At 41.4% G+C, this 14,715-nt stretch overlaps 1 protein-coding gene across 1 annotated transcript in view; it reads left to right on the top strand.

Annotated features, from left to right (window-relative positions):
- Positions 1-1,491: 1,491 nt before the first annotated feature.
- Positions 1,492-14,715, top strand: part of LDHB (lactate dehydrogenase B) — a 21,881-nt gene continuing 8,657 nt past the window's right edge. Inside the window, exons 1-5 of the mRNA XM_012806780.2 lie at positions 1,492-1,547; positions 4,387-4,521; positions 10,152-10,269; positions 12,117-12,290; positions 13,982-14,155. Of these exons, the coding sequence (XP_012662234.1) occupies positions 4,393-4,521; positions 10,152-10,269; positions 12,117-12,290; positions 13,982-14,155 (595 nt within the window). The 5' untranslated portion in view covers positions 1,492-1,547; positions 4,387-4,392. The remainder of the gene's footprint in view (positions 1,548-4,386; positions 4,522-10,151; positions 10,270-12,116; positions 12,291-13,981; positions 14,156-14,715) is intronic.

Below are 14,715 nucleotides of genomic sequence, written 5' to 3'. Positions count from 1 at the left end.
GCAAATGAAGAGGATGGCAGACCCTCATTTTAAAGAACTACTACTCAGAACTACTACTCTCAACTACTGCTACCCCCTGTAGAGAGGAGTTTGGGCTTTTTGTAGACCCACAATGCTTTAGCTAGCCCAGGGTCTTCAAGATCCATGCACACATTGCTCCCAGCGGCCCCTGATGCTCCATTGTTCTGCCTCTGCTCTACTTTTGCAGCTTCTCAACCCCTTGTCTTGAGACCATGGAGCCATCCCCTTCAGCCAGGGGAAGAGCATGAACAGGCACAAACAGGCCTGCAAGTTAAGCTTCCTAGGATTGTTACATTGTTACTATCGGTTTGCAGTAGCTGTTTGACTTAATTAATTTTTAACTCTGTAACATAATAAATGAAAAAAAATAAGTGAATCACATGGTTTAGCCCTCACTGCATATATTGTTATGCCCTCATTTTCCCCTTCCATGGATTCCTGCTTTTGCTTATTTTCCAATGAGTTAGCATATAGGTCCCCAATGATTTATTTTTAAAATAGAATGGTATGGATAGTACAATGCCTGAATTGTTGTATATATAAAATTGGCCTTCATACTTCAAAGGTAACTTTCTGGGGTATATAATCCTCAAACATGTCTAGGGGGAGTACTGTGTGTTCTCTTCGCATTTAGAGTTATATACTGGAGAATTCACTTTGATCAATCAGATCAGAACACCACCTGGGAGGAAATGAGGGCAGAAGAAGGAAATAGAGATCTCTTTTCCTTTATTCCTGTGTCACACACTTAAAGACACAGAGGGAAGGGGAGTAACTGAAGAGATATTTAAAACTTTAAAACAGAGATGATCGAAATTCTGTTGTATCTTTTAAAATGTTCAGAAGCTCCAGTACAATTCCAGAGAAACACATCAGCAATGTCTTAGGGCTAAGAAGACTGGTCCTCCTAAGTTGAAGTGGAACGCAACCTAGAACTTTTTTCTTTTTTTGCCTGTACTAAAGGGCTTTATTGGTGGGGGAGGGAGGCTGCAGAGCAGCACCAAGGAGGAGAGAGAAAGAGAAGAGAGAGAAGAGGGGAGAGGGAGGAGGAAAGAGTGGAGAAGAGAAGAGAGAGAGAGAGCAGAGAAGAGCGAGAGGGGAGAGGGGGAGAGAGAGGTAGAAATTTACTTCTATTTGGACTAAATCTATCTGAACGAGGGCGTTGAAATCCAGAAGAGTCGGAGTGAGGCGGGTCTTAGAAGTCTCTGCATCCAGGGGCCTGAAAGCCGTGAAACCGGCCGGAGCGGAGACCGCCTTCGCCCGCAGAGGTGACCTCCTCTTTGGGGGAGCGGGGGAGGGCGCGTGCACACCCGAGCCCTTGTCCTTGAAGGGGATTGAGCGAGCCAGGGGGAGGGGTAGGCGGTGCTCGGGTTTCCAATCACAATGGAGAAACCTTAGAGGCAGCGGAGGGTGTGGGGCCCCGCCTCCTCGTCCCTCCTTGCGGAGCCGGGTCTGGAGGAGACGCGCACAGCTCACATCGCCTGCGCTCGACTTTTGCTGCAGCCAGCGAAGCCTTCTCCTTCCTGGTAAGTTTCGGCTCGGCTCTCTGAATCCTGGCTCTCAGACAAACCCGGTGGACGTGCAGGGGATAATTAAGTGGCGAGGCTGGGGAAAGACCCACACGCGCATCTGTCCCCGCCGCCCTTTGCTCGGAGCATCCGGATGTGGCCCCTGACTCTGCCTCTGGGTTTGGGGTGGCGGGCCAGGCCCCGGCGGGGGAGCGGATGCGACTGAGCCCCAGGCTTGGTCTGCTCCTTTGCAGGGCTAGTCTCCGGCCTGGGCTCTGTCAGCGGAGACTTGTTGCATTTGCAGCTAAAACCGAGTTCTCCTTGTCCTTGACCGGTTCACGGCGGCCACTTTGCCCCCAGTGCCTCCTGGTGGGAGTCGGGACACGTGCCCAAGGAGTTAGGGGAGAGAGAAGGAACCAGGTGGCATATGAAGGCTGGACGATCTTAACCCTGGATATTCGAATGTGCCAGCACGGTAATGGGGAAATGCCCTGAGTTTGCTGGGGTGGAGGTGAAGTCATCACTCGACCCGCAGTTAGGCTCTGCGCTCCCGGCCGCAGAGCAGCACCGGTTCTGTTCCGGAAGCGTTTCCTGACGCCCAGGTGCTTTGCCAGCGTTGGGTACTCACAGTAAGTCCTAGACGTGTCCCCAGTGACCTTCTCCGGGGAGATGTGGGGCTGCTGCTTGCCCAGAGGAAGAGGTGGCTTGCGGGCAGCGACCCCTGCAAAGGGCAATTAGGGTCTGGGAAGAGAGGGCGGCGGGGGATGGCCCTTGCTAGTAGAGGAATTCTAAGGTAAACCTCGATTTTTAAAAGGTCAAAATGAGGGAATATTCTACAAAGAGGATCTTTGTTCCTGAACTCAAGTCACTGGTTCATTTCTAATGCTTTGTAGGTACAGGGCGAGAGATCAGTAGTTGGAGATTTTTTACCCTGTTCTTTTGCTGCACAGCCACCTCTCTGATGTTGGCACAGGCCTGCCATAAAACGCAAACCATTCTCTTCTCATTTCTTTTCCTCTTAAGAAAAAAAGTAAAGAAAAGCACTTTTCTCCAGAAAGATCTGAAAGAAAATCTAAGCTGGCTCCGAGCTTCTAAGTTGTTACTTTCCGAAGTTCTTTAACTTAAAAGGTCTATCAGAACAATAAATCTGTATTTATGTAGCAACTGGAATTTTGTTTTCACTGTTTACTGGGCCCCTTTAACGCCTAAATGACGTTAAACGATTTAACAATAACAAACCTAGCTGGGAAAAAAACTGCGTTTGTGTCTTAGTTCAACAAGAAGAGACGCAGCCTTCTCCCTTCTGCAGCCTTCTCCCTTCTGCGTCTGCTCAAAATGCAGGGCCTGTCTGAATTTCATTTTAAGGTCATCTATTTGTGGAGGCACTAGCAGCCCGCATCCTTCTCTTCTCTTTTAGCATCCACTAGGAAACTACATGTGATCTGCAGAGGGAAAAGAATCACCTCCCAATGTGGTCCTGCCAGACTGGAGAAAAATGTTTTTTGAAAGAAAAAAAAAGAAAAGCTATAGCACAAAACAGTTGCTGCACACTAGTCTCCAAATTCAGATACTTTATTCCAACTGAGGGCCACACTAACTCTTACTTTCCATCTACAGTTACTAAACTGGGTCTTGTTACTTAGTTCATTACAGAGTGGGATCAAAACTGAGTCTGGGAAGCCGTGGCACAGGTTGAAACAGGTGCATTAGCCTCTAATGTTGGTCTAGCACGAGAAGTAGAAAGTCAACTAAAATAACAGACATTATAATGGGTTCCTACAATTATAAATGATAATTACGAAGAAAAGGCTTATTCGTGGTCTGTGTCCTCTCTGTTCAAGAAAAGGCAAATTTTGCACTAAATTGCCACGAATGAGTAAGTTTGTTTCAGTAAGTTTTACGATTTGTTTCAGTTATCCAGAAAACCTATCTGATTAGCTGGTGGCACAGATAAAGTTCATGTTACAGTATGGAATGTTTTCCAACAGATTTCAATTTTCTTAAAACTATTTGGGGGGGGGTCGTTGTGGGTGGTCAGAAAGAAACTGATTCATAAGCTGATATTCTCCTAATCTGACCCCCTAAAAGAAAAATGTATTAATTATCTGCCTACTTTCCAAGAAGCTTCTAAGGTGCACTAAAGGGGAATTCACAGTGGTATTTTTGCAGACTTTGCATAAACAATATTCATCACCATTTTATTGACATTTGTTAAGTATGTCTGGTACGAAGTGGCACATGTCATATCAAAGTAGAAGAACCAGCTTCTGTCTTCCAAGAGTGATAATAATAACCATTAATACTGGAAATAATATTAGTCCTTTTTGGCCCAAATATGGCTTAAATATGACTTAATACCAAGCCAAACTTAGTTTACATAGTTACATAAAAATTCTTTATAAGGAAAACAGAAACAAATCAGCCAACTTAAATATAAATATTCATGTCTTTTAGCCAGTAAATGAAAGGTTATAAGACAAAATAGTTACAACTTGTGAAATACACAGGATCATAGGCTGACTAGAAGAACACCAACTCCAGGTGGTGCCTGTGGCTCAAAGGAGTAGGGCACTGACCCCAGTATGCTGGAGGTGGCAGGTTCAAACCCGGCCCCAGCCAAGAACTGCAAAAAAAGAACCCCAATTCTGACAGGCTTTACGGAGCTTTTTGCCTTAAATTCTCCTTTAAATGGGTTTTATGTTTCCTAATTGTATTGCTATACTGTGTGTTCTGGAATACCCTTGGGCTCATTTTAAGTTTATTTTGAAACTGTAGTTGAGCATTACAACGGTAACATTTTAAGGATGTTACCAAGGATGATTTCATTATATATGATGCTTTGACCCTTTTCTTGCAGTGCATAATGGCAACTCTTAAGGAAAAACTCATTGCACCAGTTGCAAAAGAAGAAGCGGCGGTCCCAAACAATAAGATCACGATAGTGGGCGTTGGACAAGTTGGCATGGCATGTGCTATCAGCATTCTGGGAAAGGTACATTTCAAGGGCACCATATGTGACAGATAGTTTCAGCATGTACACACCGTCTCTTTGGGCTCTTTGGGATTTCATATCTTTAAAAGATCATTTTTCTTCTCAACAACTTGGAGTAAGTTGTAGACGTTCCCCTTTACCTTTAAATACGTAAGCATGCATCCCTTCAGAGAATTATGTTCTCCCTACATGACCACACGAGAGTTACTGTAGTTAGGCAACCTGAGACTAATAATTAAAATTCTCCATGTTGTCGAAGTCATTTATAGCTGTCTTCACCCCGATCCAAGATCATATATTTTATCTAATTGTCATGTCTCTTTACTCTTTAATCTAGAACTGTTAGTCTTTCTTTGTTTCTTGTGTCCTTGACATTTTTGTAGAGTCCAGGTCAATTTGGTAGAATGTCCTTCAATCCCTGTTTATCTGATGTTTCCCTGTATTAGGTTCAGTTGAAATGGAGGGGGGCGGGTGAGGTTAAGATTAGAAATTGTTGGCTCAGCGCCTATGGCGCAGGTGGCTGGGGCACCAGCCACATGCACCTAGGGTGGCGAGTTCGAATCCAGCCCAGGCCCACCAGACAATGGTGATAGCTGCAGCCAAGGGATGGCCGGGCATTATGGCAGGCGCCTGTGGTCCCAGCTGCTTGGAAGGCTGGGGCAGTAGACTTGCTTGAGCCCAGGAGTTGGAGGTTGCTGTGAGCTGTGATGCCACAGCACTCTACCCAGGGGGAAAGCTTGAGGCTCTGTCCTTAAAAAAAGAAAGATTAGAAATCGTCATGTCCTTTTTTTTTTTAATTAAATCATAGCTGTGTATGTTAATGCATTTATGGGGTACAATGTGCTGGTTTTATATACAATTTGAAATACTTACATCAAACTGGTGAACATACAATTTAATGCATGTAGGTAGTACATCAGGTGGCACATAATGTTCAACTTATTACTGGTAGTGCAGAATCTGCTGATTACAATGCTGACAGCAAGAATTCTCCCCTGAAAATGTCCCTCACCCCTCTTTAATTAATAAGTACTCTATGCAGTGGCTTTGTGAGGTTGTGGGATATCCTATTAGGCCCCTAAAACTTTTCCCCAATACTTTTCTTTTGAAATTATTTCAGACTTACAGAAAGTTTGCAGCAATAGTAAAAAAAAAAAAACAACTTACATAAATACTTAAAATTTGGCTCGGTGCCTGTGGCTCAAGTGGCTAAGGCACCAGACACATACACCTAAGGTGGCAGGTTTGAATCCAGCCTAGGCTGCCAAAACAACAATGATGGCTGCAACCAAAAAAAAAAAAAATAGCTGGGCATTGTGGCAGGTGCCTGTGGTCCCAGCTACTTGGAAGGCTGAGGCAGGAGACTTGCTTGAGCCCAGGAATTGGAGGTTGCTGTGAGCTGTAATGCCACGGCACTCTACTCAGGGGGACAGCTTGAGGCTCTGTCTCAAAAAAAAAAAAACCTTAAAATTTTGTTCTTAATTATTTCTTTGTCCCCCTCCCTCCCCCATTCTAGATAGGTAGATGGATGAGAGATGACATGGACATACATATTTATATCTGTCTACCACATATCCGTCTATCAGTCTGGATGGCTTTTTTCTAAGCCATTTGAATACAAGTGGCAGACAGGCAGGGCGAGATCTGTGAGGACGTGCAGGATTTTATGTATGTGTATAGTACATGTGCATTCTGAAGCTACTGGAAAATTTTGAGTAGGGGAGCCACTGTCTTTATGAAGGCTCACTGTGGGTGTTATCATGTATAGGCATGGGTTGGGGGAAGTGGGCAAAAGCAGGAAGGAGTCGTCATGGGTGTGACATTGTGCCAGGGAGCTGTGGTTGGGTTCATGAGGCCTGTGTGCCTCAGTCCCTCTGATGCTGTAACACTGTTTACCTTCTGAGAGGAAAAGCACTGTGCACCTGCCGAGATCTAGCCCTTTCTTCTGTATGACCGTGGGTTGCTTAGCCCTTACGAGTTTTTAATTTTTCCCTTAATAGTAGTATATAAATGACAACACCCTCTAATAGCATTCAGGGAGGAATAAATGAAGTGATATGCAAACACCAAATACAGAGTAGGTCCTCTTGTTTTCCTTTGTCTATTAAACCACTGGGGTTTCTAAATCTCAGATATTAAAACAATTTTAAGTTACTTTAATCCTTATCCAGGATTGATTTGCTGAATTCCTATTCACTTCCTGACGCATTCCATGGCAGCAAAGATTTTCCCATATAGCTGATTAGCAGGACGATGCCCTATCAGCATGTATTTATTGAGTTAAATAAATACTCCTGCTATTACTCAAAGACCACCCTTCTCTTCTGTCAAACTGTGGTTATTGCTTTTGCTTTCTCATGGCTTCTGTTGCCAAATTTGGCTTTTGCCCCACTGCCAGACTCTGTATTCCACCTGGCAGGAGGAAGATGTGAATGCCGAAGTCATCCTGTTGGGGTCATTCAGCACTCCCAGGCAACATTATCATAAACTCTGAGTCTCAAAGTCCAGCTATCTTGGGGTTTAGTGTCTATCTTTGCTTCAGTCAACAGTACCCATGTTCTTATGGCACAAACAGAGCATAATAAATCTCTTGGGAAGAGCAGTGTAATTACAGACATATTACATACAGAATAGTTTTTGCAAGGCAGGACTCGGCCTAGAAGTAGGTCATAATTAAAATTTGGCCTTCATTCAAGGATAAATGGACTAAAAGAACAGACTAATAGCTCAGAAATGGACCCAAGTAGAATTTAATAATAAGATAGAAGTGTCATTTCATGGAGGGGGGGACAAATTATTGAATAAATGGTTTATGTCCATTTTGCTACTATTTAATTACTTGGAAAAACTTATACCTTGGGCTCGGCACCCATAGCTCAACCGGCTAAGGCGCCAGCCACATACACCTAAGGTGGCGGGTTCGAATCCCCAGCCGGGCCCGCCAAACAACAATGACGGCTGCAACCAAAAAATAGCCGGGCGTTGTGGCGGGCGCCTGTGGTCCCAGCTACTTGGGAGGCAGAGGCAAGAGACTCGCTTAAGCCCAGGAGTTGGAGGTTGCTGTGAGCTGTAATGCCACAGCACTCTATCCAGGGGGACAGCTTGAGGCTCTGTCTCAAAAAAAAAAAAAAACTTATACCTTGAATGTACCAATGCAGGCATCAAAGATTAAGGCATTGGCGGTAGTAACTTATTATCTGAGAGGAACAAGAGGCTGAGTATATGGCTCTTTCCGGTCCACACAGAACTTTAGATTAAAGCCATTTTTGTGATATTTTAAGCAAAGCTTGAAGAATGATAATGGCTCCTAACTGAACTTGCTCTGTAATAAGATAACTGCTTTTACATTTGAAACTTTGCTGTTTCCAATAATAGCAGCATATTTCCAGCTTCAGTGAAACATATATGGTAAATTTCATAGTTTATAGAATATGTGAATACAGTACAGATGGAGCTTTATTTGAGCCGAGCACCACATCAGGACTTAGTCACACGTCTTCTATTTGTAAGCCTCTGCCCTGGGAAGATATTCAGTCAGGCAGATGCAGCTAAATTCAGCGCTACAATTATTTAGGTGCTGGGTCTCTTCCTTCCTTGTCAGCTGAGTATGCACTTCCCAGGCATTCTCTACACCCACTGCCACAAAGAGACAGGATCTGAGATCCCGTGACATCCTTTCCACTTCAGCACAAAATTGTTTTGCCCTGTTGACTTCAGCAGTGCACATGTGATGTTACTAAAATAAGAATGAATGAATGCTGGACACCTGGACAGAACATTATGGCTATGAAGTTATATTGTATTAGCTTAGGATTTAGAAAGTACAAAGGAAGATTTTGTGGGATCTTGTCGGAGGCTGCAAAGGATTAAAACTGATTTAAGGGGTCGAAATGTATGTAAATAGAAGTAGGTAGAAGTTAATGCCAATATTTTGCATACGTGGACATGAGAAAATATTTCCTAAATGATGCCGTTCATAAAACGGTCACTTGAAAAGTTTGCTGTTAAGGGCAGTGCCTGTGGCTCAAAGGAGTAGGGCGCCGGCCTCATATGCCAGAGGTGGTAGGTTCAAACCCAGCCTCAACCAAAAACTACAAAAAAAAAAAAAAAAGAAAGAAAGAAAAAAGTTTGCTGTTTCTGGAGGCTTCAGTGTTAGAGAGAAAACCCTCCCAAGCAAGCCCACTGTAAGTCACTTCTTGAGGCTAAGTAGCCACTCAGCTTTTAGGGACAGAGGATCCAGCTCATTTGCTGTCGTACAGTAAGCAGGACCTGCTCTATCTAGCAAGCTAAATAAAATGGGTCGCTTTTTCTTACTGCTTGCCTCACCTCTGTCTCTGCTGTGGAGAGAAGCCAAGGTTGGCCTGCACTGCCTGGCCTAGTCTCCCTTTCAAAGTACTTCCTGAACCCCGATTACCTGCCTTTTCCCCTATTAACTCTTCACCTGTGTAGCTGATCACACTTCTCTCCTCAAAAGAAGTACAGTTGACCCGTGAACAACACAGGTTTGAATAGGGCGAGTCTACTTAATATGCAGAATTTTTTTCAACCAGATGTGTAGTTGGAAAACAGGCTGCAGAGCCCACATGCCAAATTAAGCGGGTTGGGCAGGGCAGACTGTGGGACTTGAACGTGAGCTGATTTGGGTATGAGAGGAAGGGGATCCTAAACCAAATGGGCCCCACCCCCAGTAGACCTGGGGAGGACTATTTGCGTTTTTTAAGAAGGCTGCAGCATCCATATATTCTATTAATCTGAACATCATGGTTACGGCCCTAAAAACAGTAAAGGAAAGGACGTGATGATGTTTTAATACCAGGGGTAGCCACTTTTAAATAATTTGTAAACTATGGGTTTCCATAAAATAATGGCATTTCAAAGCTGAGAGATTGTTTAGATACGTCTAGATTGACTGCCCCCCATCTCACTTTTACAAAAGATCAAGGACTTGTCAAAGAATTGAATTATTACTGAAAAGAATCCCCCCCCCACACACTATTCACATAGAGATTCAGAGAACACATAAAATTACAAAACTAGGTCAAGATTAAATAATGTATTTATTGATGTAGAAAAACCTACCAGTCCTGGACTGACCCATTCATAAGCCTCTCCTTCCTTTCCCTGCCATGATGTTTGAGTTGATCAGAGCCAGCCCGAGGATTCCGAACTTCAGCCCTCTAACCTGGGTTGACCTCAGGGATGAACACAGTACCCACAGTTGTTTCTGGGTCTAGATGAATTTCTTTTTTCACCATCCTTCCCCTCCTTAATTTTATGGCCTGGGCCTACTGTTGAACTATGCTGGTTTCATAAGGAATCTTTACATGTACACACTCTTTTTTTTATTTGCAGTTTTTGGCTGGGGCTGGGTTTGAACCCGCCACCTCCGGCATATGGAGCCAGCACCCTACTCCTTTGAGCCAGGAGGTGCCACCTACATGTACATATTCTTAAAGCACAGTTTGTGTCATGCTAATTGAATCCTAGTTGAGTGCCAGACTCCATGGGAAAATCCTTAAGATTTTTTAGACATTTGGTCCTTAGCCCTTTAAAAGGTCCCTTTGTGTTGGACTGTGAACTGAGGCCTCCTAGGGTAGCTTAGGGTACTAACACCTGTTTTGTGTTTATAGTCTCTGGCTGATGAACTTGCTCTTGTGGATGTTCTGGAAGATAAGCTTCAAGGAGAAATGATGGATCTGCAGCATGGGAGCTTATTTCTTCAGACACCTAAAATTGTGGCAGATAAAGGTAATAATTTCACTTCATGCCCAAAGTGATTTAATATTGATTTTTTTTTTCCACAACAAAAAAATACACTTGGAATGCATCTTGCACCGTAATAGACTTATTTTTTCATAAGAAAAGGTTGAAGTTTTAGAACAGTTTTTTTCAGTAAGGGTTTAAATGTTCGACATCTAGTTTAGCGATGACCTCAATTACTGAAAACTTTTCATCTAATTGTAAATTTTTTCCCTTTTTCTTCATTTTATAAAATTCTTATTTTTTACTATATTCTACCTTTCATTTCTTTTTTTTTTGCAGTTTTTGGCCAGGGCTGGGTTTGAACCCGCCGCCTCCAGCATATGGAGCCAGTGCCCTACTCCTTTGAGCCACAGGCGATGCCCCCCTACCTTTCATTTCTAATGTACTGTTTTAGTAATCACTTGTTAATGGACAATCACTAAAAGTGAGTTTGTGTGCCATAAATGATAATCGAGAAGTCACTTGGAGAAAATAACACATTGTGATTTATAGCATTGTTGGGTTTATTGTGCCATCTCTGTCCTATGTGCCAATTTTCTTTCCTCAATTTCTAAAAACTGGCCTTCTAGCCATTCTTACGAAATGTGCAGAAAGCAAACTGACCTTTTCACCCTGGAAAAATATGTAGAAAACAATCACACTGCCACACTAGTTAACTTTATCCCTAAACAGATGCTTTTTCTAAAATGAAAGTTTAAACATATTCTTTTCTTGAAAGATTTCTTGTCTTTGTATACGCCTTTGTCTATATTCTAAAACCTCTAGCAGAGCCCACACAGACCTTCCCAATTTGGGCACAACCTGCATTTCCATACATCCCAACATCCTCCTCTCCTCCGTCATTCTCTGTTATAAAATTAGTCTTCCTGTCCTGGTGAATATAGTATTGGCAGTTTCTTCTCTTCTGGGTCCAGTTCATTCTCAAAGGCAAACTCCAGTTTTATTTTCATTAACTTGCCTAAATGCTTTCTACATATTTCATATATAACATTTTAGGACATGGTATCATAATGGTTTCTTTATATTTATCTGAAGACAGGGCTATTTTAGATCCCCCCCCAAAAGTACTTGTACAAAGTAATTTTAGTGGCCTGAAGAGATTATATAATAGCTATTATTTATTGAGTTGATAAATTCTGGATACTGTGTGAAGCATTTTGCGTTACATGATCTTGTTTTAATGCATCTTTACAATAATCCTATGAAGGGTTGGTAGTATGATTACCCCATGTTATGGGAGAGGATCCTGATAAAGGATTAATAACTGTCAAAAGTCACATTGCAGCACAGTTCAATCATAGAAATCAGACCAGCTACTCAATCTAAAGATCACATCAAATCATTACATGTGTGTATTGTAAAAGGGTACACTTGCTTGTGAAAAAAAAATTCTGTAAAGAAACTCACTGCTAAAAAGTGAATAAGCTTTCTTAAAATATTGAGTATTAACCATGTGGGTTCAGTTTCCAGTCAAAACAAACTCTTCAGTGCCTTCCTTCCCTTTATAGAGTTAATTAACATTCGAAGCCTAAAAGTGCGATCATATTATTTTTGTGGTTGGAAATCTGCCTATTAAACTCACCGTTTAAGCGTCATTGTATTACTGACAATCTATTGAATTTGTTAGCCAGAAATGTCATTTATTTTCTTGATTGGAGCCATTTTTATATCTGGATTGCTTCACTGTGGTTCAAGGAAGAAAACAGAAGTCACAAGAACGGTGAATTTCAAACCATGATAATCCAGAAGACTTAATTCTTATGTACGTCCTAGAAGTTTATGTTTGATGAAGAGTTGCACTTAACGGACCTGTTTCTGCCTCTTTTTAAAAGATTACTCTGTGACTGCCAATTCTAAGATCGTGGTGGTAACTGCAGGCGTCCGTCAGCAAGAGGGGGAGAGTCGTCTCAATCTGGTGCAGAGAAATGTTAACGTCTTCAAGTTCATTATTCCTCAGATCGTCAAGTACAGTCCTGATTGCATCATAATTGTGGTTTCCAATCCAGGTATTATTATAATGCTTTTAAGTCTCAATTCTATTAAGGTCACTGTTTGGGGGGTTTTGTTGTTGTTTTGGACTTAAAATCTGTCTCAGTTTTCGCTTAGAGGAGCAATTCACTTGCCTTCTGTTACTGGTCACAAAAAAGTGATGTTTCCAAAACAATTGGCCAAATGTTCCAAAACGTGGGAAGAGTTTTAGCAATTTCATGTTTTTGCTTCATCTGGGTTTGTTGTAGATACTAAAGGCTTTTAACATTTTTTATAAAGATTATGCTGGGATGCAGAATGTGAAATGAAGGAGGCTTCAATTTGTAAGAAACATTGACCTTCTGTTGCTGCAAAATCCTATTCTTCTGAGTGGGATCAGATTGAATTTGAAAATAGAAATTTAAGATAACCATTCATTAGTTCTGTTTCAAAGATAGACATGGACTGTTCTGATTTTGGTGCTAACACACCAAATGTTGTGACTTAACTGCGTTTACTCAGTTAACATCTGCAGAGTAAATGTTAGCTGACTAGGTGAAAAAGTGCTGCATTTTTAGCCTTAACAGTTAAAGTTCACTGTATTTCACACTTCCTTTATCTACAGTTTGCCACTGAGCTTTACTGCATGTCAGTGAGCATAGTAGATACATTGATTGTGATGGTAAAATTATTATCTCTGATTCTTCCCATCCAGAAAGATTGTGAATAAGAGCAAGGGAAATCTTGCAGGTTATTGAGTAATTGGACTGGGAAGCCAGCACAGACAGAGATTACTTTAATATTATTCTATCTCTGCAAACCTAGATTGGGGTTTATTAAATAGTACAGTCTTATATGTAAAACTTCTCACAAGTATATATGTGCCAAGTAGATAGGGAACAGGAATGAAAAATAGCTAGCATATATTAAATTGCTGTATTCTGTGCCTTTGAAAGACATCTAACTGATGATAGAACTTTCCAGGTATAGCTTCACATCTAGTTCCCCAGTGAGTCACTTGTACCGAATCGAAGTTGGCAAAGAGTTATCTCGTCCGAACACCCTTAAAATGTCTTAGCTAGTATGTGTAGATGAGGGAGGAGGTGGAGACGGAAGGATTAACTTCTACCTCGGGCCCTTACCTTCCTTTGTGCATATTCTTATCCTTTCTAGACCTTATTAGCCTATAAATGCTGCGATCCTATCTGGACCAACAAAAGTTTTACCTCTGTGCAGTTTCAAGGCGATGCCACACTGCAACAAAGGTTCTATCATGGGTATTCTTTTATTAAATAGTAGAAAATATTAATGCCGTGTATTATCATAATTATTTACTGAATAATCTCATATCCAGAAACTTTATACTAGCATGCTTTGGTAATTTAGTAATCAGTGGGTTTTTGGATTCTGATGAGAGTCCTTAAAATCACAGAATGTTAGAAGTTAATTAATAAGCTAGGTCCTTATGTATTCTTGTTTAAGTAATAATGCAATTATGAAAGCATAACATTGCATTTTTCATGTTTTACCGTCTCTCTTCTTGTAAGGCTTAAAAGTTTCTTTTTGTCTCTCTCCTGTTAGTCTCTGTCTAGGAAAAGTTAAAGTATTTACATCTTTTGGGCCGCATCTCATTGGGAAAGTGTGGGAGGAAGAGCCTAGGCTCCCTGATTGACACAATAGTTGAAGGCAGTTTTGATTTACTTGCATGTACTGTTTCTAAATTTTTTAGTGGACATTCTTACATATGTTACCTGGAAACTAAGTGGATTACCCAAACACCGTGTGATTGGAAGTGGGTGCAACCTGGATTCTGCTAGATTTCGCTATCTTATGGCTGAAAAGCTTGGCATTCATCCCAGCAGCTGCCACGGATGGATTTTGGGAGAACATGGCGACTCAAGTGGTAAAAAAATAGAAAATATTTACTGTGTACCAATGATATTGGTTTTGCCACTCTGAATTGTTTTAACTATTATGTTTACAAATTTTGGTATACTTCAGAAAGGTTGCAAAAATATCAGTTCTTATAGCCTCTTCTTTTTTTGCTTTATTATTTATTCTTTTTGTCTCTTGTCTATGAATCTATCTGTTCACCTATCTACCTATCTTTACACTGATCCATTAGGCATGAATCAGTTGTCTTATCCTTTTCTCCATATGTCCCTTCATGTGTATTTCCTAATAACAAGGGTTTTCTTTCTTGTAACCAGAGTACACTTAGGGAAAAATCAGGAAATATAATATTGATACAATATTATCTAACAAGAGTCTATATTCAGATGTCACCAACTATCTCATTGGTTTCCTCTAAAGCTTTTTTCCTGATTCAGAACCCATTCTAGGATCATACATTCCACCTGGTTATATATCTTTCCTCTCCCTCAGTCTAGAATAGTTCCTCCATTCATCTTTGATAATATTCTCAAGATATTCAGATTTTTCTTTTCTTTTTTTTTTTTTTTT

Source organism: Otolemur garnettii, unplaced genomic scaffold, assembly GCF_000181295.1.
Source record: "Otolemur garnettii isolate 467f Iridium unplaced genomic scaffold, OtoGar3 scaffold00057, whole genome shotgun sequence".
Classification (NCBI taxonomy): Eukaryota; Metazoa; Chordata; class Mammalia; order Primates; family Galagidae; genus Otolemur; species Otolemur garnettii.
The sequence above is the reverse complement of the archived record's forward strand: the minus strand, read 5'-3'. Positions and strand labels throughout refer to the sequence as shown.